Below are 27671 nucleotides of genomic sequence, written 5' to 3'. Positions count from 1 at the left end.
AACTAGGGTTGGTAGGTCAGTACTTTTTTTTCTTTCTTATTTTTCTTTATTTGTAGTCATGTGATTTTTTTTGTTTTTGATTTGCTTTTTATTGGTCAGAACTCATGCCAGGTGTGTCCCCGACATGTATAGAAAAGGGTTGCTTCCATTTTGAAGGATGCAAATCAATTTTCTGTCCTATTTTATATTTTGAAGGTAAAAAAAAAATTTAAAAATGTAAGGTCAGGATAATGGAATGGGACATTTCCGTCTAAAAAAAAAAATGTTACGCCTAATCACAAAATAACATTTAAGACTATAACATGCAAGAACATGTAGCTATTGAGAAGAAAATTCACATGAATAAAAAAAAAAGTTAAAAAAACCATGTCTTCTTCAAAGACTTTTCAGCATGAAGATCCAAAATATCATAGAACAGGCTTTGGCCGCTAGTTGGACATATTTTCACAGGCCACGTTTATACCGGAAATTTACATTGCACGCGCGTGTAACACTACAAACAAACATGGCTGCCAGCTGTGAAAAAATCCTGCATCAGTCTGTGTTAGAATTAGATAACAAGCAGGCAAATGTCACACTTACGCCCAAATACATTGCGGTTGAACATATCGCCAAACATAAACAAGGAGAAGGTGGAATGTTGGATGTCAAGATGAGTGAGTATGACGATTCAAAACTTCCGTTGTTAGACGGAAACAAAGACAGCTGACGAGACTCGTCTGGTCAATTTCACAACAAAGCAAATAGGACGACAAGTTTCAGTGATCGGTAATTTGGGAAATTATATTGAAGTAACAACCGTTCTAAGTTAAGTTGACTGTTGGCTAATGCTGTTAGAATGTGACAATAGGGTATGTATTTGCAGCACCATCTCCATCTGTGTCGAGAAATTGCTTGACCAACGAACAGTAAATTAACGGCAAACAAAACAAGGGACAAAGGGATAGAGAGGACATGTGGTTGCTTTATGAAATGCACCCGGAAATAGACAGTGAATTTATGGTATGTCTTTGCTTTCGTTTTTTTCCAGCAACTATACAATGTCAAGTGATACCACTGGAGGAAGTGATTGCTGTCCAACCACACACTGCAAATATTGCCAAAGACAAGTGAGGCTGTTTTGCACTTTCTTTCTGAAACCTTTTTTCTTTCTGTGTATCTGGTGTCTAACATTTTTCTCATCACAAGGAATCAGTGCGCTTTTTCTGAGCCAAGTTGCTCAATTTGGCCCATGCAACGAATCATAACACGACAGATCAAGCGCTTCAAGATGGTGATGAAAAAAAAGGTGGCAATGATGTGATTGCGAGATGTGAAAGAAAGTTTGACTACTTGAGCTAGCTAGCAGAAGATTCGATCCGTGAAATTATAAAATAGAAGGCCATTATGATGGGAATGTTACTGTTAGCTGTGTTGGTCACTAAACCTTCAAAAGCAGTGCAAGATCCCTCAGTTCACGTCTAAAACGACATTAAGATGACCACAACTCACTACACGCCATTGCTGTTCAAACACTGCAGCGGCCATATTGACAGTTTGCGCTGTAGGCGAGCACATCCAAAACATGCGTGCAGTTCACTTAACAATTTTCCACACTGCCCCAAGAAACTCCATGCGCTTCAGCGCGCTTTGTCTGAAGCAACTCGTCTCAGGTCTTATGTGTCTACTTATCTTTATTAAGCTAGCTATCTTTCTATAGAATCTATCAACGAATCTCACTGCTGGTACTATTTTCTGTCTAAACAATATTCTCTCTCTCGCTCTCTCTCTCTCTCTCTCTCTCTCTCTCTCTCTCTCTCTCTCTCTCTCTCTCTCTCTCTCTCTCTCTCTCTCTCTCTCTCTCTCTCTCTCTTTCTCTCTCTCTCCTCTCCAACCTTAATTGGTAGACATTTCAATTAGAGATTCGGGTGGTGGCTTCTAATGCTTTGGGGTAGTTTTGTAGTTAGTGTGTGGGTGTGAGTGCATGTCTATTGTCATGTGTGTTTCAGTGTGGTTTTCAGTCTAGAAAAAAACAATCCTTGACCTTAACTTGTCCACTTGTACAGATGATGTTCTGACTTATTAGATCAACTGAAGATCTAGGACAATCAGAGACACTGCACCCATGTAAACAGAACACCTACTCCAGGAATGCCCGCTGCAGGAGGAAAAAAGACGCACAGCTTGGCCGGATGATACCGCTTTGCAGGAGAAGCTGTTTGGCGACCTAGTGGCCCTGAAGAAGACAGCGGTATTTGTATGCGCCACAGGAGTGGTCGTCTAAAACAGCGATCAAGACGAAATAGAAGACTTATTACTATTAGATCCAACCTTGTAAATAATTCATTACAATTTCTTTTTGAGCAGGTTCAAAATGCGGAATGGAGGAGCACTCTACCAAGCAGTGGAGCTGCAGCCAATGCATCCAACATTGTTCGATGTTTACATCATAAAGCGAGCACCTAAGCACAGATGGCGTCAAAAGATGCTGACTTTTGCCTGCAAAGACCATGTGACCTGCTCCCAGTGGGTTGAGAAGATCAGAGATGAGATCTTTGCACCTGGTAAGAATTTGTTGTCAATGTATTTCTTTACTTTTAAAGAGTATCTAATGATCATTTTGCAGTTGTATTCATTTATTTACAATCTAGTTAATAGTAATACATTTATTGTGCCAAATTGTGTTTTCATTGATTGATATTCTCAGTCATTTTGAGTGTGTGTATGTGATTGTGAATAATATGTGTGTATGTGAGAGTGTGTTCGCATTACTGTGTGTTATTTTGTGTGTACATTTTTAATTGCTGTGAAAAGTTGAAATCTTCTTCTTCTTGTTGATCACCTTTACACTTCGAGTCCTGTCCAGCTCTGGATATGAAGCTGGTTGTCTTAATCTTATGTAGAGCCTCCACAGGTCCATGCAGGTTCTCGTGGAGGGTCATCGGCCTGGTCCAAATCTATCTTCTCAGGGGCTGGAGATTCCTGCAGTCCGGTAGGATGTGGGTTGTATCCTGTTCTGCCTCTGGGGGAGGGCACAGCTCGCATTATCTTGTGCAGATGTTGTTGCAGTCTGTTGTGCCCTGGTCTCAGGCGGAAGATTACTACCTGTTCAGGCCAGCAACTGTCAAGGTCTTAAGCAGAGATTTTATGATGGTTTTTCATCTCTGAAGTTGAAATGTTATCTGACCTGTATCTAGAAATGTACAGGGTAAGGCATTGCATGTCTAGGGCTTCTGGCATAAAGAGTGGAGTTTGTGTACGGCACATTGAAGCGGCACAATGCAGCTAAAACCATGTTGTTCTTTTACACAGGTGGTAAAAGACCCAGGCAACTACTTGTGTTTGTCAATCCTTTTGGAGGCAAGAAAAAAGCACCAAAAGTCTTTGAAAAAGTCAGGCCAACTTTCGATCTGGCAGGTGTAACAATGAACGTCATTGGTGAGTTGCTGGAAAGTTTTATAGTACAGTGGAACCCCTCTTGTAAGTACATGTTCTCCAAAATCTGAGAAAATCATTTCTTAAAAAGAAGGGGGTCTTAAAATGGGGGGTAAATTTACAAAGGTTCTGAACACAAACTCTAAAAAAAACCACCAAGGTCTTCGTAAAAGGTAGGGAGTCTGAAATTGGGGGGTCTATAAAGGGGGGTTCCCCTGTACGTGTATCCTTGATGCTTGTGATTGTCTCTTTCTTCCCTCCCCTGCTTCCCCCTTCTCGTCTCTTCCCCCTTCCCCCCCTCTCGCTTTCTATTCTATGAAAAGTGAAAGGAACAACACACAGAAAGTATCCTGATTTAAAATGTGAACGTTTTGTTAATTTGCTGTCGATGGTAGGATTCGAAACAGCCACTCGTGTCATTCTACACAGATTTATGAATATTTATGAACTTAACTTTTTTTTCCTAAATTCTGTGCCCCTAATTGTGCTAAAAGAAAATACTGGGCCTCATAGCAATGAAGTCAGCATGGGTGCACACGTACACGTATACAAAAAACGTATTTGACTTTTCTGGTGTGTTTTGTTTTTCAGAAACTGAACGACAGTACCATGCCCGAGATATTCTACAGACCTATGATCTTAGCACTGTAGATGGGTGAGCTGATTGTCTTTGTTTGTGTTTGTGCGCATGTGTTTGTGTTTTTAGGATTTGACTTCATTTTTATTTTCACCCTGATGCCTTGATAAGTTGATTTGCCTGGTTAAGCAGTGTAGCACAGAAAATGTTTTTGCCCTATTTACCTCAGAACAGCAACTTTCACTTAACCATCACTTCTCACTACTATAATATTACCCGGAGCAGCTCAGCGAGCGGCTAGCCCCAAGAATATCTCGCCTGAAAGAAACATGCGTCAGGTATTGTGACCCCCATGATCAACTCCATATGCCTATCTTTTCCTGCAAGGGTTTGTTTTCATGTGTTTGCACCTTGAACCGTTTTTTGTATTTTCATAATCTTTATTGAAGTACATCACCTTGGTTGTCAATATTATCACTGTCCTCATATTTATATTCATCAGTATTATCATTGTCATCATATTTAATTTATTCTCAGCAAAATGTAATGATACTCAAGACTAAAAGTGTTACTCACAGTCCTTATAAAAACAAGGAAAATTGCCATACTGTGGGACGGCCAGGCATTTTTTCCCACACTGATGTGTTTATCATGATGAGCGCTTCTGGGGTGATAACGCGAGACATCTCCTGTGATCTTGCCGCGAGGTTGCGCCAGTTACCAGCCGAAAGAAAGAAGGGGCATAACCTCACCAGAACCGACCATTGTCTGTTTACCGTATAAAATGCACGACTTACACATGAGCTGTTACCAAACCGATATGCTATTTGGGACCAATGCAAGGTTTTTTTCCTTTCTCGTGTGATCTTGCCGCGAGGTGGCGCCAGTTACCAGCCGAAAGAAAGAGGGGCCATAACCTCACCAGAACCGCCTATTATCAGCGTCCATTAAATTCTGTTCCAGTGTGATGTGCGTCGGTGGGGATGGGACATTTTCTGAAGTGCTGAACGGCCTGCTGAATCGCAGCAACAAAGATGAGGGCATCGCTCAGACCTTCAGACACCAGCCTGCCAGGCCTCCACTGCGCATCGGGGTTATACCAGCAGGTAGAGCGAGAAGCAGCAGAAGGGGGGCCCGGTAGCTCAGTTGATACTGAGCACTGGACTTGTGATCGGAAGGTCGCTGGTTCGAATTCGGGCCGGGACAGACACGGGTCAACTTTATGTGCAAACCCAGAGACGGAAGCCATGTCCCACCCCCGTGTCACCACAATGGATCTTGGTCATTCTACCATAAGTGCAGATGGCTGATACCACCTAAACACGCATACATCAAAAGCCGTGAGGGCGTAAAACTCGAATCATATAACCCATATCAGGTCCTTAAGAGACGTAATATTTAGCCTGTAGGACAGTAAGCATTCTCTCTTTCCAAGCAGCAGAAAAATGAAATTAGTATCGAGCTGGTTACAGTGGAACCCCCCTTTTTAGACCCCTCAATTTCCGACTCCCTCCCTTTTAAGACCCTGTGTTTTCAGACTTTCTCTTCATGTCCTGTGTAAATTAACCCCCATTTTAAGACTCCCTCCTTTTAAAGACCTGAGTTTCTCAGATTTTTGGAGGTCTTAAGAGGGGGGACTGCACTGTAAAGCAAGAAGCAGTAGAAAAAGGCAATCAGAATTGAGCTAAGAGACTGCAGCAGGTTACAGTAGATTACCCCCTTTTTAATGCTTTCAAAAATCTGAGAAAAATCAGGTCTTAAAAAGGAGGGGGTCTTAAAATGGGGGTAAATTTACACAGGACATGAAAAGAAAGTCTGAGAAAACAGGGTGTTAAAAAGGAGAGAGTCTTAAATTGGGGGGGGGGGGGGGGGGGGGGGGCGAAAAAGAAGGGTTTCATTGTATAAGTTAGATCTTTGACAGTTTTCAGTCATTGACTGGAAGAGTGTGCTATGGTTTTGCTATATAAGACGGTATATTTTTCACATGTATCACAGTTTGCAAAGGTTTCATCTCACCCCCATTACAGTTTTGCATACTGTTTGAATGAAAATGACACAAGTTGCAGGTCCACAGTGTTGCTTGAAGCCTTGCTGCTGGTAGAGCATTTCTTTGAACTTTCCAAAGCAGTTTGTAAAATATTTATTCCAGCTCATTTCATTATTTTATTATCTTTGCAGGATCCACAGACTCCGTTGTGTGTTCAACAATAGGCACCAACGACCCTTTAACTTCAGCATTGCAGATTATTATAGGTAAATGTATTTGCTCTCTTTCTTTTTTGTCTGCTTTTTTTAAATGCACATGTTTGAGTGTGTGCGTTTCTGCCTGGGTCTGGTTGCCTGTCTGCCAGTTTTTCCATTTCTTGTTCTATCCATGTTGATCTCTGGCCATATTTCTGTCCACCTGTGTGTGTGTTATCTTAGTTCTCTTACTCTCTGTGTCTCTAACCTCTTTTTTTCTCTCATCTGTCTCCCTGTCTTTTTCTGTCAGTGTCACCTCTCTGTCACTGTCTCGGCCTGTTTCAGTCTCTCCATCCGCTCTCTCTCTCTCTCTTTATCTTTGTCTGATTCTCTTTATTTCTCTCTTTCTCTCCCTCCCTTTCTCTCTCTCTTGCTTTTTCCGCTTTCATTCCTCACATCAGCATTTGTTGTGGTCACCAATGGGTGTTTTTTTCTCCTACATCACCAGGCGACAGTGTAGGTGTAGATGTCAACGCCCTGTACAAGCAGGAACAGTTTGTCAAATATTCTGTTACGATGACGAGCTACGGTTACTATGGAGACCTGCTGGCGGACAGCGAACGACTACGCTGGATGGGACCAAAGAGATACAATTGGAGTGGTAAGTTTCATCTTCTTCTTCTGTACCTCCTGGCTGGACCGGCACGGTTGGCCTAGTGGTAAGGCGTCCGCCCCGTGATCGGGAGGTCGTGGGTTCGAACCCCGGCCGGGTCATACCTAAGACTTTAAAATTGGCAATCTAGTGGCTGCTCCGCCTGGCGTCTGGCATTGTGGGGTTAGTGCTAGGACTGGTTGGTCCGGTGTCAGAATAATGTGACTGGGTGAGACATGAAGCCTGTGCTGCGACTTCTGTCTTGTGTGTGGCGCACGTTAAATGTCAAAGCAGCACCACCCTGATATGGCCCTTCGTGGTCGGCTGGGCGTTAAAGGCATACTAACGCACTCCCGTGTTTACAAAGTGTAGTTTGCCCACAATCGATGTCAAACGCACCATAAGACCATATAATGACGATACGTCACCATGCGCGGACCATAATACATGCATTACAGCTTGTTCTAGCCTCTGAAAAAGTGAGGATGTCAACAAAGCCGCGGTGTTCTCTCCCTTGCATCAACGTTACATGTGTTGCCAAATCTATAAATAGGACGATCCAGATCAAAATGAAAATTCAAATATCTCAACATTTAAGGGGTCCTAGACCACAATATTTTGCAGGGAACTTAATTTAGTCTGTCTCCAGCTGTTGGTAAAGCAATTAGCGTGTATAGTCATCGAGTACATATGGCTTTAAGCAAACAAACAAACAAACAAACAAACAAACAAAAAACCTCCTGGCTCCTTTCAGACACCCACTCCTGTGGCACGCACGAATGCCGTCATCTTCTTTAGGGCCACCAGGTTGCCAAACAACTTCTCCTGCAGGGGGGGGGGGGGGGGGGGGGGGGTCGCATTTTTCTAAGTTTCATGAAGCCTTTCATTTATTTGGGGGGAGGGGGGCTGATGGGGTAGGGGGGAGGGGAGGAAGGGGGAGCAGAAGGGCATGAGAAAACTGCTAGAGTCAGTGCTCACACAGTCACATAAGCATACACAAATTAAAGCATTTGAGAGTGCTTAAATGGACGTGCCGGGGGTCGGTGAGTGACAATCGGTGAAAGATGTGTGTGTTTGTTAACTGTTGTAAAGGGGGAGAGTTCGCGCTTAGTTTGTAAATGTCTGTGTTCAGGACAAGTGTGTAAACAAACCACATGCTTAGATTGTTTAAAATGTGTAACGGACAGATTTGCTTTAGAACATGACTTCACTTCTCTTCGTTAAAATTGTTTTAAGAGTAAACGTTCTTGCTTATAAATGTTATTTGTGTTTTTTCAAAATGTTCTTACTGAATTGTCTTGTCTGTCATTTCAGGCTTTAAAAAAATTGTCATGAACAAGGCATATGAGGGTGAGGTGTCATTTCTACCTGCTGAAAAAAGCAACGGACATCCCAGAGATGGGACGACATGTTACACAGGGTGAGTTGTGTAGTCAGTCACATTATTAACACTTTTAGGTCATCTCTGATGATAATTTCAATCCACATTACATTTTCCTGAAAGAACAATCTTGAAATTCTTCCATGTGTATGAGTAGTCGAAGATACCAGCATTTGCTGGACTGAGATTATGCTCACAGTTGGCTTAATTAATATCAACTGTAATTAAATGATTTTGACCACATGTACAGAAAAGGTTTACAAGACTGTTCAAATTTAGGCAAGTAGCTTGTATCATTCCATCTGTGTAGCTCCTAAATTGACGAATTCTGGAAATAACTCTGTCGGGTTTGTAAAGTTTGTGAAAGAGTGAGTACCCTTCTTTTTTCGAGGTCAAATACTCGACACGATGGTTCCTGTACATGTGTATCAGACACATGTGACTTTATAGGCCAGTCACTAGCGAGGGAGTGTTACTCTAACATGTGTACAAGTACCATGTGTCGATTACTTGACTCCGGAAAAGCAATAGGGTGTTTCCCCCGCACCAGCCCCCCCAAAATGAAAGGCTTCATGAAACCTACCCTGCAGACCTGGGAACCCATGCTTGGCTTGGCTCAAACAAACAAACTTGGCGTATTTTCAGAAATATGAGTGTACTCTGCACAACATTTGAACGTCATCCTTGCTTTTTCACAACCCATACCAACCTGACAAGAGTTATTTCCAAACCTGGAGCCCAATGCATAGCCAGCACATACTTTATGGATTTCATATCGCTGTGGAGCGCATTAGCTATGAAACCCACTATAGAACTCAGCGGTCTGCATGCATGAGGTCAAATAGTGCCTGCAGTAGCTAAGAGCGGCTCTATTTTTAACACGTAGATAGTGGAAGGGATTCCCCGTCATCCTGTGTCTCTGCGCATGCGTCAAGCTTTGTGATGCTTCGCTGCGGGTCAGTTTTACACCATTTGCCGCATACACCTGTCTCCTGATAAAACTTGGCTTTCGTTTGGTCGGCTTCCTCTTGGTTTGGAAACTATATCCATTCTGGTACCCTCGCCATAAAGGTATCCGTCACTCTCTTGCTGATTCTGCATGCTGTGTTTGATGTTATAAATTCCCGTATTATTATTGTCAATATAACACTTACCTCGACAGTACTATTCTTGCACATTATCTATTATAGGCCGAAAAAATTGGACAAAACGCTGAGTGGGTACAATTATCTCCCATAACCATGCGCCACCGTGGATCCCAAGCACTGTCCGAGTGCTTCCCCCTTACAGGATGTAGGTGGCGCGTCCTCTTTCTTTTTTCGCGCGTGTCAGACCGGCTGTGTTTCTGCTACGCTCCCGGATTATTTTGGACTAAGAGGCTCCTTTTCTGTGTGGACTTTCACCTGTTGGATTATTGTGTGTTATTCCACTTCTGGCTTGAGGCTACGTTGTGTTTCCTTCAACTTGTGCCTCCGTTTTTGTGTGGCGGACTCGGCGTGCCTCCCGTCCTACTTCGTGGTGACCGGTCGTCTGCTTCTCGTTTCGCCGCATTCACTTGAGTATTGACCTAAATTTTCTTTGAATTTTGTTAATTCTCGGTCTTTAAGGGTACGTACAGGGCGAGGTAGGATGTCTCGTCCTGTTTTGGGCTCTGGTTCTACGGAACCAGAGTCTGCCGGGGGCAACCCTTCTCCGGGCGCCCAGCGTCATGTTTTACGCACGGAGAAGGGGATCTTTCGGCGCTCCGACTCTCCCTCCCCAAACGCTTTGCGTTTGCGGCGAGGGAGGGCGGAGAAAGCCTGTTTGAGCAAGCTCAATGCGAGCTTGCTCAAACAGGCTGGGCTTGAGCCTGGGACTTCGGGCGGGGCTGCGCCGTCGAAGGTTCGGGGAAGGTCGAGGGGAAAGAAAAAGCTTCTTTCTCCTTCTCCTTCAGTGGAACAGGCTTCCCCCCCTTCGACGCCGTTGTCCGGCCCTCAGTCTCAGGCTTCAGCTCCTCCCGGTTTCAAGCCTGGGGGGAAGGTTTCCTTCTCCCCCCTGGCTCGAATCCGGGGGCAGGTCGATTCCCAACCCTCTTTGGGGGTTGGTGAATCCGATCTAGGGGCTACTGGAGAGACTCAGGTTTTGACAGCCAACGGCCATACCACGTTGAAAACACCGGTTCTCGTCCGACCACCGAAGTTAAGCAACGTCGGGCCCGGTTAGTACTTGGATGGGTGACCGCCTGGGAACACCGGGTGCAGTTGGCATTAAAATCTTTCTTTTTCCGGTGCCTCTCCTGTGCCCTCCTCGGTTTCCACCGCTGTGGAAGCCAGGAGGGACACGGGTCCTCCTCTGAACTCCCTCGCTGGGTCGTCTGCTGCTGTTTTGACAGTAGTTTCGGCCTCCTGGGGGGGGAGATCGGAGGAGATGACGGGGTCTCTGAATTCCCTCCCCGCTGGGGTTGGGATGCGAATTGACCCCGTTCAGGGCGGTCCTGTGGGGGCAGGGGTTTCAGGCTTCGTGCCTACGACCACTGCTACTACGGTTCCCTCTGACGTCCGTGTGACTGGTGGCTGTCCCTCTTGAAACGCTCCGGCCGACTAGTTACTGGACGTGGAGGTGTTCGACAGAACGTGGTACTTCTGTCGAATGGTCAGGGCGACGGGAACATTGTTTCTGTTGCTCAGACCGACACCTCCGACCGGACCGTCTTGACCCCACGCCATTCCTTAGCGTCTGGTGTTCGGGTGACGGATGGTCCGGACCAAGGGTCCGGAACGTTCCAGGCTTACGGGTCGGGATCGAACCGGACCCACGGGTCCCGACTGGACTTGACCTCCGGGTTTGGTCCGGACGGGACCCATGGTACGGGACCGTACCGGACCTTAGGGTCCGGTGCGGGACAGTACCTCTGGCCCTTGCCGGACCCCCCGGACCTACGGGTCCGGATGGTACGGTACGGGACCAGTGTTTCGGTCGGGACCGGACCACCCGACCACCTCGGTTGGTCTGGGTGGTCTGGCACCGAACCGGAACACACCGGACCTACGGGTCCGGAGGGTACGGTACCGGACCAGTGGTCCGGTCGGGACCGGACCACTCGACCACCTCTGTTGGTCCGGGTGGTCTGGCACCGAACCGGACCATGCCGGACCTACGGGTCCGGATGGTACGGTATGTCCACGTCCGGACCGAGCCACCCGAACACTTCTGTGGGTACGGATGGTTCGGTACCGAACGGGACCTCCGGATGGTACGGGACCGGACCGAATCTACGGGTTCGGATGGTCCGGTACCGGACCACCCGACCACCTCTGTTGGTCCGGATGGTCTGTCACCGAACCGGACCATACCGGACCACCGGACCTACGGGTCCGGATGGTACGGTAGGTCCACGTCCGGACCGAACACTTCAGTGGGTACGGATGGTTCGGTGCCGTACGGGACCTCCGGATGGTATGGGACCGGACCACAGGACCGGAACACCGGACCACCCTACCGGATCGGTCCGGACCACCCGACCACCTCTGTTGGTCCGGATGGTCTGGCACCGAACCGGACCTACGGGTCCGGATGGTACGGTATGTCCACGTCCGGACCGAGCCACCCGAACACTTCTGTGGGTACGGGTGGTTCGGTGCCGAACGGGACCTCCGGATGGTGCGGGACCGGACCGGACCTACGGGTCCGGATGGTCCGGTGCTGGACCGGTGGTCCGGTCCGGACCGGACCACCCGACCACCTCTGTTGGTCCGGATGGTCTGGCACCGAACCGGACCATACCGGACTTACGGGTCCGGATGGTACGGTGTGTCCACGTCCGGACCGAGCCACCCGAACACTTCTGTGGGTACGGATGGTTCGGTACCGAACGGGACCTCCGGATGGTACGGGACCGGACCGGAACACCGGACCGGAACACCGGACCACCCTACCGGACCGGTCCGGACCACCCGACCACCTCTGTTGGTCCGGATGGTCTGGCACCGAACCGGACCTACGGGTCCGGATGGTACGGTACGTCCACGCCCGGACCGAACCACCCGAACACTTCTGTGCGTACGGATGGTTCGGTGCCGAACAGGACCTCCGGATGGTACCGGACCTACGGGTCCGGACCTACGGGTCCGGATGGTCCGGTGCGGGACCACCCGACCACCTCTGTTGGTCTGGATGGTCTGGCACCGAACCGGACCATACCGGACCACCGGACCTACGGGTCCGGATGGTACGGTATGTCCACGTCCGGACCTAACCACCCGAACACTTCTGTGGGTACGATGGTTCGGTGCTGAACGGGACCTCCGGATGGTACGGCACCGGACCGGACCACCCTACCGGACCGGATCGGCACCCCCGACCGGACCGGACCATTTCTTTTCTGATCAGACCCGATGGGTTCCTGTTCAGTCTATAAATGGCGGGGGTTCGTTGGCTGGGCTGACCCAACAGTCGCAGGGTTGTTGTTTTTCTCCCCCTTCGGCTGCTGGAGACGTTTCGTCTTTGGGGCAGGGGTCTTCGCGGCCTCTTGCTTCTGTGGGCGTTTCTTCACAGCCTGCTTCATCGCTTTCGGCTCTTCCCCCTCAAGCTCCCTACACTCCTGCTTTTGAGGAGTTGTCGGGAAGTGAAGAGGAGAGTGAGTCGGAGGACGATAGGGAGGAGGATCAGGGTCGCCCTGAGGTTAACACTGAAACTCTACCCTTGCCGGTTTCTGATGGAACTTCCGAAGCTATGCTTCGTACTTTCCAACAGTACATGACAGACATCACGCGGCGTCTTGACGTCACGGATGCCTCTCTTAAGCGTCTGTCGTCTAGTGTTGACACACAGGACGTGGACCCGGGGTCTGAGGACGAGAGGCAGGAGGCTCGTCCTCGCACAGCTAGAAGGATGTTTGAACAGTTTCAGGACGTCCTTCCCTGAGACGCCCTCTCGTCCTTTGAGTCCGCTTCGGCCCGGGCGCGGGAGGCTCACGCCGCGTCTGCCGGCGGCTCGTTTTATGAACGATCCGGCCGCCGGCAATTCGCGTTCCACCCTAGTCTAAGTGCCACGGTGGAAGCGGCAGCACATCGCCTGAGGAGTACAGATTCACGTGCAAACGCGACCTATGTTCCTCGGGAGGACGCGGGTTCAGTGCCATGCTTTCCTTCGGGAGGCGCACCTCCACTGTTTCCTCGTGTCCAATCTGTTTCGTCCCTCCCTTTTCCCTTTGACTCTCGAACTCTCCCTTTCCAGACTTCGAGTGTTTAGGGTGGGGCTGACGGTGATGTGTTCGTTGGGGAGGTGCCTTCGGTCAAGAAGGTGGAACTGAGCTCTGCTTCGTTCCACAATCTTGAGGCCACCGTTTCTTCCACAGTCGAGGCCCAATCACAGGCCTTGACATGGATGAGCACGCTGTCCACACTGTTGGACCCTCCCAATCGGGCAGAGTCCGATTCCACTCGGGTCCTTGACACGGTTCGAGTGGATCGGGCTTTGCATGCCGTGCGATCGTGCGTGACGTCTGCGGCAGAATTGGCCATTGGAACACTGGTCCACTTTATTGGCCCTGTTCCGTGATCATTTTCTGCCTACTTCTATAGTGCCTCCGGATATGAGGAAGAGTCTGAGGAACACGTTTCCTCAGCCTTCTTCCCTCTTTCATCCGGACACTGTTCGTTCTGTGGTGGAGTCCACACGCCAGAGGAACACTGATTCTCTGATGGTTGGCCTCGCTGCTTCGGCGACGGCGGCGGGGAGTAAGAGAAGTGCTACAGTCACCTCCAGCTCCCAGCCTCAGAAGAAGAAGAAGAAGCCAGTTTCACTGCCTCCTTCTTCCTCCTCTTAGGCGCCTGTTGCGTTCCCAAGCAAGACGAAGGGTGCTCAGACAGGTAAGGGGAAGCAGCACCACCAGGGGGGGTGGTCGCAAACCTGCGCCTGCCCGCCAGCAGAATTTTCAGTGAGTCCCGGCCCTACGTTGACGCCCCCTCAAGTTGCCCCTCTTTCGTCCGGCGGTTCCCTTTTTTTCGGGCCCGCGGCATGTGGGGCAGACTGGTCTCCAACCAGTTTTTCTTGAGGGTGGTGTGGTCGGGGTTTTCTCTACCGCTGTCGTCACAACCTCCATTGTCCGCTCTACCTTGGACGTTCCCCCCTCCTCGAGAGCCTGCCAGATGGCAGGCTCTTCAGGACGAGGTGAACTCGTTGGTCGAGAAGAAGGCGGTCTACCCCCTTTCTCAGCCTTCTCTGGGGTTCTGCTCCCGCCTGTTCACCGTCCCCAAAAAGGACGGCCGGTTCAGGCCGGTGTTGGACCTCTCCACCTTGAACTTGTACCTTCACAGGTGCAAGTTCAAGATGGAAACCCCTTCGTCGGTCCGGTTGGCCATCCGGCCAAACGATTGGGCCATGTCTGGGACCTCCAGGATGCTTACTTCCACATCCTGGTGGCCCCGGGGTACCGACATCTGCTCCGGTTCGTTTGGGAGGGCACGGTGTTCGAGTTTCGGGCCCTCCCATTCGGCCTGTCCTTGGCCCCTCTGATTTTCAACGGGGACAACAACACCACATGCTTAGCTTACCTTCGCCACCAGGGGGGCACCAATTCTCGGTCCCTCTCCCTGTTGGCGGAGGAGATTCTGCTCTGGTGCCAGACCAATCAGGTCCGGATGTCAGTCCAGTTCGTTCCGGGGAAACTGAACGCCCTGGCCGACATTCTCAGTCGGGGCGATCAGGTTCTCTCCACAGAATGGACCATCGCTCACAACGTTCTACAGCGTCTGTGGGCAAGGTGGGACCGTCCTCTGATCGATCTGTTCGTAACTCGATTCAGCGCTCGGCTTCCCAGGTACGTCAGCCCCTTTCGAGACATGAATGCGTTCCACTTGGACGCATTCACTCTCTTGTGGAGGCTCCTCGATGCTTACGCCTATCCCCCGACATCTCTGATTCCGAGGGTGCTGGCAAAATATCTGCAGGAACGACCAAGACTGATTTTGGTCGCGCCTTACTGGCCAACAGCTCCGTGGTTTCCAGATCTTCGCGGTCTCACCCACGTAGACCCTCTACCTCTGGATCTGGACGGGGGAGGTCTGCTCCAGCCTCGATCATGCCTCCCTCATCCACGTCCAGAGAGTCTGTGCTTGACCGCATGGCTCTTGTGCGCTCCAAACTGCTTGCACTAGGATTGCACAAGAGTTCAGTAGAGTTTTCCTTGAACGCTAAGAGGCGATCAACTAATCAGCTCTACGACTTACGCTGGAGAGCTTGGGCCACCTTCGCCTTGTCCAAGGGGATAAAGCCGCTTTATCCCTCAACACAGGACTTGGCCAACTTCCTGGTGGAAGTGTATCAAAAGAAGAGTCTTTCTTCTAAGACTCTTCTTGGATACAGATCTGCCATCGCTTCCACGATTGCGGCCGCTACTGGTCGCAGAACTGAACACTTGATCAGGTCCTCCCTCATCGCTAATGTCCTTTCGGGTATTAGCAATGCAGCGGTGTCTAAACCTCGGGTTTCATTTCCCAAGGGGGATGTCTTTCTGGTCCTCAAACTCCTGCGTAGCAATGAGTTTGAACCCCTGGCAGGCATCAGTATCAAGTTGCTGATTTTTAAGACTAATTGTTCCTCATCGCTTTAGCCACTTGCCGTAGACTCAGTGGTAGTCAAGCTTTGAGTGGCCTGGACTTTGACATTGAGTTCACCACACAGCAGTGGTTGCTAGCATGGTCACGTCAGTCTAAGGTATGTTTCTTGGGTATATTTTCTTTTACGGTAGTACTGTTCGAAAATTGCCTGGGTATCTTAATCCTTGGATTTAAGTGATTTTGATTAAGGAGTTTAATACTCTACATATCACCCTCACACCACTCTGGTATTCTGTGCAAGAATAGTACTGTCGAGGTAAGTGTTATATTGACTGTAAGGCTTCTTTTTAAGCCTACTGTCTATATGATACTTACCGAGACAGTACTATTAGAGTTTCCCTCCCGCCTCCCCTCTTGATATGTTATGGGCTTTTTGAGGGTCTGCAGCTCATAAAGAAAGAGGACGCGCCACCTACATCCTGTAAGGGGGAAGCACTCGGACAGTGCTTGGGATCCACGGTGGCGCATGGTTATGGGAGATAATTGTACCCACTCAGCGTTTTGTCCAATTTTTTCGGCCTATAATAGATAATGTGCAAGAATAGTACTGTCTCGGTAAGTATCATATAGACAGTAGGCTTAAAAAGAAGCCTTACAATCATTATTATTATGTACCGCGATCAGTTCGCCACACACATCTTGAAAAGATCCACACGCGTAAAAACTGACCCAAAGTCAAGATAACCCGCTGAACCGGCGGCAATGCACCCTTTCGATTCGGCAGTTCGAGTTGCTCTTACAGTTTATCCGTGATTGCAAGAATATCCTGCCGACGAAAGCGGAATTTTCTGCACAGTTCCACGTCATCATAACGATTCAGTGGATGTAGGCGGTCAAGAAAGATCGGGTTGCTTCTCAAATTTTTTCTCATCCTGAATCCGCATGAAAGCAGCCGCCATTTTAAACGCTCCAATAGCCGGTTCCATAACTCTTATTGGAAGGAGGGGCCTGTTATTAACAGCTATTGTGTTTTCAGCGTAGCAATAGGGCCCGATATTTAGACGAGACAAGTATAATGCCGACGAGTCGAAGACGAGTCGCATTATACTTGTTCGAGTCTAAATATCGGACCCTATTGCTACGCTGAAAACACAATAGCGTTTATATAGCTATTCTGACATTAAATTCTGTGTTAGAATCATGTTTTTGTCAGCGACAAGTACCAGAATGGTCCATGTCGTTGAATGCAGACGACGGTTCCCTTTCCGCATGAAGCCACGGAAATAACCGAACATTGAAAAACCCACGGACATGTATTACGGAGAAAACTCGAGATAACCGGATGCTTAGCATTACGTCAATATGTTAGGAATCATATGACGTCATGACGTATCATGCTTGCCTACGTAGATTGTATGTTCGAAAGTCTGACTTCTGTTGGGAATTCGCGTGGTGAAGACAGCGGTAAATCTGTAGATGATAAGAGAACAAGGATTGTCTCAGAAGAAACGACGAAATGTTTCAGACCGGTAACTTCATTTCAACATTGCACTATACAATGGACGTTCTATGTGACAGGAGAGTTTGCTGATTTTGTGTTAAACATTGGAGAGATCGTCTGCTAGAATCCGAGATAGGTCGCTTCAGATTGCAACTTCTGGAAATTTGCAAGGTTTGTTGCCTGTTAAAGAACTGGATTTTACACGTAATGTAGGGCCTATGTCATGTACAGTAAGCAACAACAAAAACACACACAAAGCAAATGGCATCGTCTGTCGACTAGTCACAGAGTGACAGAAACAAACCTGGCGAGGTATGCGTGTACTTTATACACGTGGAAGAAACCGGAACCACGCGTCTTTGTTATTGCCGATATCGTTTGGATATCGGCAAAAATGGCCAACTTTTGTATCGTTATGCTTTGATGATCGGAAAAGGGATGTGTGAGACCATCCAATCACAGCCCCCGAATTCCCCCACGTGTCCATCAGAATAGCTATATAACTTTATGGCCGACATAAGGCTCTATGCGCGGTCTATGCATTAGAAATAAGAGACTTTATGGAGTCCACAGACTTTATTGCCGTGACGTCATCAAATTAGGCTCCTATGTAGGGGCTCTCATTGGGCTCCTGGTCTATCAAAAGCATTGACCCTGTTATACATTAATTGTGCAGGTGTGTGGTGTGCCAAAGAGCAGGCAAGGAGGCAGAGCTTGCCAACAAAGCTTTATCCAAGTGTGCAAGTGCTCCTGCCTTTGGTGAGTTGAGGTTTTTTAGCCTTAGTTACATACAATGTCGGCTTGGGCAGCTTAATTTTTGAGTCACTTGAGAAAAAGTGACTCTATGTAATCGGTCAGTGTTAGTCTGTCCGGCCGTCCGGCCGGCCGTCCGTAGACACCACCTTAACGTTGGACTTTTCTCGGAAACTATCAAAGCGATCGGGCTCATATTTTGTTTAGTCGTGACCTCCAATGACCTCTACACTTTAACGATGGTTTCGTTGACCTTTGACCTTTTTCAAGGTCACAGGTCAGCGTCAAAGGAAAAATTAGACATTTTATATCTTTGACAAAGTTCATCGGATGTGATTGAAACTTTGTAGGATTATTCTTTACATCAAAGTATTTACATCTGTAGCCTTTTACGAACGTTATCAGAAAAACAAGGGAGATAACTAGCCTTTTCTGTTCGGCAACACACAACTTAACGTTGGGCTTTTCTCGGAAACTATAAAAGTGACCGGGCTCAAATTTTATGTGAACGTGACTCATTGTGTTGTGAATAGCAATTTCTTCCTGTCCATCTGATGCCTCATATAATATTCAGAACTGCGAAAGTGACTCGATCGAGCGTTTGCTCTTCTTGTTAGTCATCATAACAAGATTGCAGCTGTTAAGGGCATATACAAAATCCTGTGGTATGTGTTTGAGTTGTAAATGTTTGTTTGTTTGGTTGGTTTTCAGCGTTTGCATGTTTGTTTTAGTGTTTGTGTTCGTTTGTTTGTTTTAATTTCACCTTTTTATTTGACTTGCATGGTCTCTTTCTAGGGAAACTGAACAAGGGTGAAGGTAGAATGAAAGGTAGATACAGTACATGTACATGTATCTAACAAAAAAAATGCAACCAAATTTACACTAACCCTTATAAACCATTTAGATATACGTTTGTTTGTTACATGTACATCTAATCCTATTTAAAGTTGAATATTGGTGAGTTATAAAGCATGTCTTTGAAATCAAAGAAAAACACACTAAATATTGTAGGGATTTTCTTTTCCAGATCTGGGGAGTGGCGAATACAGTGACGGTACTTTGTGTTGCATTTTCAGCATAATTAGCTTGTCTTTTGCTGGCACAATATGTTATGTTGTCAAGTATTCGGCACATATGATTTAATCTGTGTGCTTCTTGCCTTGCATGCACAAGATGTCTGTATGTTTGTGTAGTTTGTGGCTTCTAAGTTATCGTCCTTCCTAAAATGGCTGAATGGTTGTTCAAGTCTTCAGTCATAAAGTATATATATTACACGAACCTGTCCAAATGAAGAAAAAAACATTTGCTTGAACTTTGCATATTGTTTTAAAAAGCTGTCTGTTCCAGCATCTTCGATTACAAATGTAGAAGATTGCCATTTGAATCACATGAACGATTGAGCACATTTTCCATGTTTCGCCATAGGCAGCCATGCTGTTGAATATGTTAGTTATGTGGTCGTAGTGTTTGAAAAAGTTTCATTGTTCGCTCCAAATGGTATTCAGTAGATGTAAGGTATCTTTAGAGCTTTTGTGTGTGTGTGTGTGTGTGTGTGTGTGTGTGTGTGTGTGGGTCTATGTGTGTGTGGGTCTATGTGTGTGTGGGTCTATGTGTGTGTGGGTCTGTTTTTGCAATATCCTTTATTCAACATTTCTGCACACTTGTACAGTAACCACAGACTATTTTACCCTTCCTCTCCCTCTCCAAAACATACCTTCTCTCTCTGGCTTAGCACGTCTGATGCTTTTGTTTTTTTAGTGTGATTGGCTATAATTGCACAATGGAGTGAAATTTTGTTTTGATTGTTTAATCGCTTGACTTGGAGCATGTGAGTCATACTTTTTTCTGTACAACTTAAGTGTCATATGTATTGCCTATAGCTTGTATGACGTGCCTGCCCTTATATTTCTGGAAACCTTTCTTGCATTTCTATTATTTATGGCTTGAAAAATATCAAAAATGATGGTAAGCCAACTATTCAGCCTATGTCTGTGGAATCAAATGTGTAATTAATCAGCTTACAGCTTGTTGATTGTTAATATGTATATCCTGTTTCGTACCAATGGATGATTGATTAAATCTTGTTTTAAACCACTTCTATAATTCCTGACTTTGATTAGAACCCAAGCATGTCTTAATTTGTACTTTTTAAATTTTGTCAAGTTTTGACTAAATGTTTTAACATAGAGGGGGAATCGAGACGAGGGTCGTGGTGTATGTGTGTGTGTGTGTCTGTGCGTGTGTGTGTGTAGAGCGATTCAGAGTAAACTACTGGACCGATCTTTATACAATTTTACATAAGACTAAGAGTTCCTGGGTATGATATTCCCAGACGTTTTTATCATTTTTTGGATAAATGTCTTTGATGACATCATATCCGGCTTTTTGTAAAAGTTGAGGCGGCACTGTCACACCCTCATTTTTCAATCAAATTGATTAAAATTTTGGCCAAGCAATCTTCGACGAAGGCCGGACTTTGGTATTGCATTTCAGCTTGGAGGCTTACAAATTAATTAATGACTTTGGTCATTAAAAATCGGAAAATTGTAATTATAAAAAAACGCTCGCGCTGGACCCGAGTACTCTTCAGACTGGCTCGCTCAATAAATATAAATGTTTGGAATGTCTGTGGTGTGAATGTTGGTTTCTGACCAGAAATGCAGATCTATCTCTGGCCGATTCATAGATTCAACCTACAAACTGCGACCTCATCTGTGATCAGATATGTTTCGACAAGCATTAAACGGATGAAATTAACCACATGCAGTTTATTCTTCAGAAAAATGCACACAGAAAATGGGTTGGGTTCGGTGATTTGTACATAAATGTCTTCCTCGCGATAGATTCGCTTATTATTTTGTCTTATGAAGCCGTCATCAACACGAACACAATGATTGCAGAAGCAAACTCTGTACCTACACGACCGAGACACAAGACTGATTATTTCACAGCTGCAATGAGAATAGAGAACAAAGACGTTTTGGGTAAGCTTACTCACGTCAGGTCTTCACTGACAAGCTAGGAACAGACGGAAAATTCCGAACAAAAGTAAATGACGTCAAAGTCTCTTTCGCTTTGCGTGTAACTTTGTCATGACGTATTTTTGTGTGACGCGTTCGGCTGTTCTATCAGGTCAATGGCTGCGTGTTGCCCCGCCGGTGTGAACTCCTCCTACGGCCAAGTCGTTTTTGTGGTTTATTTCGCATTTAGGTCCCAGGTAACATTATGAAGTTTTAATACGATCAATCGGACCTATTATCAAGTTAGTGTATCAACTTTTGAACGAACTGCGCCCAGTAGTTTCCCAGCAATAAGCTGTTAAGTGGAGAAAGACACACAGACACACAATTAAAGTCTGCTGAGCCCTTGTACTAGCGTACTCGAGGAAAATGATTATTTTATAAAACGATCCAAAATTATGTTCATCTTATTTTTCATCATTTTTTGATTCCAAAAACAAATAAATATGTTATATTCGGATTAAAAACAAGCTCTGAAAATTAAAAATATAAAAATTATGATTAAAATTAAATTTCCAAAATCGATTTAAAAACAATTTCATCTTATTCCTTGTCGGTTCCTGATTCCAAAAACATATAGATATGATATGTTTGGATTAAAAACACGCTCAGAAAGTTAAAACGAAGAGAGGTACAGAAAAGCGTGCTATGCAGCACAGCGCATCCACTACCGCGCTAAACGGGCTTGTCACTTTCACTGCCTTTTGCACTAGCGGCGGACTACGGTCATTGTGAAAAAATGCAGTGCGTTCAGTTTCATTCTGTGAGTTCCACAGCTTGACTAAATGTAGTAATTTCGCCTTACGCGACTTGTTTTCTTTTTTAAGTCAAATGGCCATATTTATGCTGCACATGGAGAAATCATAGGAAGAGTATAAAGATGAGGTTAAACAGCAGGCTAATGTTCCTTGAAACAAAGAAAGAAAGAAAAATGTTTTCAGAAAGATTATAACTTTTGCCATTACATTGAATGAATGAACTCACAGAATTCAAGTCAAAAACAGATACATTTCAAAAAGATTTGTGAACTCAGCAAAATCTTCAGTTTCCACATTGGCAAGAGTTTGAATTGGTTTGAACAAAACTTGATTCAGTTTTAGTATCTATATCGTGACATACAATATATGACATAGGGGATCGGAACTCAAGCATAAAGCTTATATTATCGAATCCAATTTGAATTCCAAGTCGATTGTTTCTTCCTCACAGGGTCCCTCAACCCAGACGGTTGGCGCACAGTGTCAGGAAAATTCGTGGCGATCAACTCCGTGACGGTGAGCTGTCGCTGTCCGCTCACCCCTGAGGGCATGTCACCGTACTCTCACCTCGGTGATGGATGCATGGATCTCATTCTGGTCTCAGACTGCTCCCGCGTGGACTACCTCCGCCACATGGCTCGCATTCCGCGGCAAGGCGCTGATCAGGTGAGAGTGAGGGTTAGGCATAAGATTTCTACAGTCGAACCCCCTTTTTAAGACCTCCAAAAATCTGAGAAAATTAGGTCTTAAAAAGGAGGGAGTCTTAAAATGGGGGTAATATTCCAGAGGTTATGAACAGAAAGTCTGAAAAAATGGGATCTCATAGGGAGGAAGTCTTTAATCGGGGCTCCACAGTATTGGCAAATTCCAGAAATAGCTCTGTCTGGATGAAAGTAATTATTATTATTATTATGGTGAGCTTATATAGCGCGAACCACAATTAACTGTGCTCTCCGCGCTTTACATATTAATTTCTGCCGTGTGAAATGGAATTTTTTTACAGACAGACAGACAAACAAAAATTTTTTACACACAATATATAACGCATTCACATCGACCAGCAAACCTCAAGCCTGTTAGGCGAGCATTCACCTTTCGTGGCCTTTATTCCAAGTCACACGGGTATTTGATGGACATTTTTATCTATGCCTATACAATTTTGCCAGGAAAGACCCTTTTGTCAATCGTGGGATCTTTAACGTGCACACCCCAATATAGTGTACACGAAGGGACCTCGGTTTTTCGTCTCATCCGAAAGACTAGCACTTGAACCTAGGTTAGGAAAGGGGGGAGAAAATAGCGGCCTGACCCAGGGTCGAACACGCAACCTCTCGATTCCGAGCGCAAGTGCGTTACCACTCGGCCACCCAGTCCCATAATTAACTTGTTAATTTCAATGCTTGTTATTCTCCCAGGTGCCAGGAGACTAGTTCTGCATAACTCTCACTAACTCTATCACACTTGTCATATATATACATTTAGAGCGCTTACTTCGGACCCTTCATTTATCATAGCTCTGTCTGGGTTTGTAGAGCTTTTAATGAGTTGCTTCCCTTAGCATACACATTGTTTTGTCTCAGTGTTTTAAGCCTTTCGGGGCTTTTGATGCCTTACGGCATCACCACGGTCCTGTACAACTCATCTACAACCTTTGAAAGTTTAACTCAGTTATTTTTTAACTTTGTCTATTGGCGTATTTAATAATGAGTAAATAATGGGGACATTTGAAGCGCGAGCCACAGAGTACTTCTATGCTCTCAGCACTTTGCATATGTGACCCTCCACCACGGAATGAGTCGCATGTCACCTTTGCATGATTTTCATATTTTTACATTTTCCTAAAGAGTTTTTTATGCTCTATCCAGTGGTGAAAACCGTTTTAGAAAAGAGCGAAAACTGTTTGAGTTATAAGCCTGTGACCAAGGTGACCCTCACACTTTTACCAGACACTCCCCGGACTTATATTAAGCCTAGCGCAGAACCGCGCGAGGTGACATGCGACTCATTTCGTGGTGGAGGGTCACATATTAACTATGAATAAGAATACACTATTTCAACATTGAATGCATCATAGTTCTAACATAATAACAGAACAATACACTTATAACAACACAGCATCTACTTTGCAGCAATAACACGGTCAGTACCATATAAACATAACAGGAACATTACAAAATATACATAAATACAAACAATAAGGAAATTAAATCAGTACCCTTTATGTCTTTACTTTTAAAATATTACCATCCTTTTGTTTTAGATTTACTCCTTTCACTTCATGGAATGATTAATTCTCTTTGCAGAATGAAATGATGATTTTTCTCCTGGTCTTTTGCAGTTCGACTTCAACTTCATCCAGGTGTACAGGGTTCGTGAATTCCAGTTCCGCCCTGCGTTTGACCCTGAAGAGGAGGGGGGAGAGGAGGAAGGTCAGGCAGCGGAAGAAGAGGATTTAAGGTCAAGGTCAGACGGGGCGGCAAGCTTGTCCTCAACAGGGGGCAGCCAGAAGTCGCTGAAACACAGCCCGTCTCAAAACAGCGTGTGGAACTGCGACGGAGAGGTGATCGACCATCCCAAGCTTCATTTACAGTGAGTTATGTTGTCTTGGGTCATTTATTTTGTGTACTTTTGATTTTGCTTAGCAGAGAACTGTTAAGTCTGTCTTTAACTGGGCCCGGCAAAGTCGACTTCGCTAAGTATACTTCGCGAAGCTGGCTGCACGAAGCTTCAGGACTGAGCTTTTGATAAAAAGACTTCACAAAGTCTTGGCGAAGTCGACTTCGGGCTCAATTAAGGACCGCCTTTATTGTAAGTGTCCACACCCAGCTTCATTGATTACTGTGAGTTATGGCGTGCAATGTTGTCTTCTGTAACTTACTTTGCGTTCTTTTGATTTTGCTGAGCGGAGAATTGTTATTGCAAGCGGTTGTTATGTTTGTTTCATGTTTGTGAAACAGCCTGTGAAATGTCTTTCTATGTCTACTCCAAACTTACTTTGCAGTGCGTTCATGTCAGTTTTTTGTTCGGATTTGAATAACTTTGAATTAACTTTGCTGAAAATTGTGGTATTTTATTATCTATGGTGATGTTAGGTTTTTTTGATCGCCACCAAAAAACGCCAGGTCAAATCAGCTTGACAAATGTCCCTCAATAACCTGCTCTTAACGTTGTAGGGGATATTGGACTGAGTTTGCAGTTTATTGGCATGTCTAGTTTTGCTGCTTCCTTAAATCATGCTGTGTTGACTTTTTTGGTGCTTGTGTGTATGTTTGTTTGTCTGTCAGTCTGTGTCTTGTGTGTGCGTGTGACAGCCCATGCATGCATGCTTTAAAATAAATCAGTGTTTGTGTACCCATACAGGTACATGTTTGCACACATAATTGTGTGCATTTTTACATTTAGTCAAGTTTTGACTAAATGTTTTAACGCAGAGGGGGGAATCGAGATGAGGGTCGTGGTGTATGTGTGTCTGTCTGTGTGTGTGTGTGTGTGTGTGTAGAGCGATTCAGAGAAAACTACTGGACCGATCTTCATGAAACTAGACATGAGAGATCCTGAGTATGGCATCCCCAAATGGTTTTGTTCATTTTTTTGATAAATGTCTTTCATGACGTCATATCGGGCTTTTCGTGAAAGTTGAGGCGGCACTGTCACTCTCTCATTTTAAAACCAAATTGGTTGAAATTTTGGTCAAGTAATCTTCGATGAAGCCCGGACTATGGTATTGCATTTCAGCTTGGAGACTTAAAAATTAATTAATGAGTTTGCTCATTAAAGTTGTAATTAAAATCGAATTCTCGCAAACAGATTTAAAATTGTTTGCATCGTATTCTTGATCACACTCTGAATCTAAAAATATATACATATGTCATGTTTGCTCTTAAAACGTGATCACAATTAACGGAAATAGATTAATTAATATTACGATTAAAATTTAAGAAATCGATCCAAAAAGGATTTCATCTTATTCTTTATCATTTCCTGATTCCAAAAACATATAGATATGATAATTTGTATTCAAAACAAGCTCAGAAAGTTAACAAGAATACAGAAAAGCGCGCTTTCCTTCTTAGCACAATACGCTACCGCGCCATTCTGGCGAGTCAATATCACTACGTTTTGCACGTGGGAGGTGAGCGATTTCCTTCTCGCGGGGATTGACGAAGCTGTACTGTCTAGGTGAAAAAATACAGTGCGTTTAGTTTCATTCCGTGAGTTCGACAGCTTGACTAAATGTAGTAATTTCGCCTTACGCGACTTGTTTCTTCATAACCACAGTTTTTTTCTATCTTTTGCAGGGTACACTGTCAACAGGTGCAATTGTTTGCGAGAGGAGTGGAGAATCATAACATGCAGGAGCCGGAGAAATGCCCCGTCTGTTGCAACCCCTGCAGTCGCTGTTGACACCGGTCATGCTAAAAGAACTTGTAGAAATCAAGATCTTAATGTCCATATCAGGGATCACATTGGTTGAAAATTTCCAGTATTTTTACAGTGCAAATCTCAAATTAGCAGAAATGAAATCGGCGACCTGTCATACATATCGGCTGATATTTTGTTTGGACCTGACAAAACATTATGGTATCACTGTGTTTTTGACTTATTTTGACTATTTTGCGAAACAGAGTAACCCGTTCCTTTGAGAACCAGGATTGGTATTTGTAAAGGAACAGCAGTTTTTTAACAGCAAGTGTGATCACTACTTAACGCACATAGCTCTTTGTTGCTGGCCAAATGTTTGTTGTAGTAAGCTGAGATAATCGTGCTTTTAAGTCAGTGATGCGTGTTGAATAAAGCTGTTACTGCAAGGGTAGTCTTATCTTTTAAGTCCTTGTTGCAATCAGGAGCATGCCTTCTACAGAAAATGGCAAAACGTTTAAATACAGTATTGAAAGAGGTATTTTTGACAAACCTTTGCTTCAGCCAATAGCATCTCCTAGAGTTGCTACCTGGTTTTGCTCAGAGAAGAAGTGGTTCTTCTTCTTGGAACAGAGGCCAGCTTAAGAGGCACCCCCCCCCCCCTTTCAAACCCACCCAGACGCGCACATTCATCCTCCCCAACCCCTCTAGTTTGTGAATGTTAAACTGTCTCAGCATATCCAAAAATAAAGAGACTGCCAACGTTCCAAAATTCAGAATAAAAAAACAAGAAAGGTAGGTTGTTGGAACGTTTGTTATTGACAAAACAATACATTCACAAATATATCGACCCAATGGTCTTTTATGTGCACAGACAAACAATAACGAAAACTTATCTGGCCGATTTTTCCTTCCGCCTGCCACGAAGCCGCAAGCGAATGAATGATTACATGACGAAATGAGTGACGTAGACAGGGAATGACGTCAGCGTCAAAAAAAATAAATAGAACATGACAGAGAGAGACAGAATGCAACATATGTGATCATTTTATATAATTACATATATAATATAATAACCATGTATAACATTATGATGTAATAACTATTTATTACATCAGTTATATTGTAACATAATGTCTCAGCATAGGAAATTCCCCCCCCCCCCCCCCCCGGCCCCCCTTTCGAACCCACCCAGATGCGCACATTCATCCTCCCCAACCCCTCTAGTTTGTGAATGTTAAACTTATCTCAGCATAGGAAATTATGTCCGTACTCGTTTACAGAAAAAATACGTATATGACTCCTATCACTTTTGTACATGAGATAAATGCCATTTAATTAACGAAAGAATTCAGTGGTGGTCTATAGAAATACATGTAGTGCCAAGGATAATTACTTCATTGAGTGCCAAGAGTAATCAAACTAGTCACCCGTAGGTGCCAAGGTGAGCCATTAAACATACAGTAAAAGTACTGTGCATTTAAACATTTATTTCAAAACATTAACTTTATTTTAGAGAAAAAGAAGGACTTTTAAT

General features: G+C 45.2%; 1 protein-coding gene and 1 non-coding gene across 3 annotated transcripts; both read left to right on the top strand.

The window, feature by feature from the left end:
- The first annotated feature begins 476 nt into the window (after window positions 1-476).
- Window positions 477-27285, top strand: LOC138964332 (ceramide kinase-like). 2 transcript variants are annotated; one of them, XM_070336252.1, is made up of 14 exons: window positions 477-656; window positions 1031-1109; window positions 2347-2543; window positions 3292-3417; window positions 4006-4069; window positions 4955-5097; window positions 6170-6244; window positions 6681-6833; window positions 8139-8244; window positions 17921-18003; window positions 19025-19051; window positions 22227-22441; window positions 24114-24364; window positions 26074-27285. In XM_070336252.1, exons 1-14 carry the CDS (start codon window positions 506-508, stop codon window positions 26177-26179), a joined length of 1776 nt encoding a protein of 591 aa, XP_070192353.1. In that variant the 5' UTR covers window positions 477-505; the 3' UTR covers window positions 26180-27285. The 2 variants fall into 2 exon arrangements, with proteins under 2 accessions (XP_070192353.1, XP_070192354.1); XM_070336253.1 differs by lacking the exon at window positions 19025-19051.
- On the top strand, window positions 10333-10451 carry LOC138965726 (5S ribosomal RNA). Its single transcript, XR_011455500.1, has one exon. It is a non-coding gene; the product is annotated as a 5S ribosomal RNA (ribosomal RNA).
- Window positions 27286-27671: the final 386 nt, after the last annotated feature.

Source organism: Littorina saxatilis, linkage group LG4, assembly GCF_037325665.1.
Source record: "Littorina saxatilis isolate snail1 linkage group LG4, US_GU_Lsax_2.0, whole genome shotgun sequence".
NCBI lineage: Eukaryota > Metazoa > Mollusca > Gastropoda > Littorinimorpha > Littorinidae > Littorina > Littorina saxatilis.
This window is presented reverse-complemented; position numbering and strand designations above follow the sequence as displayed.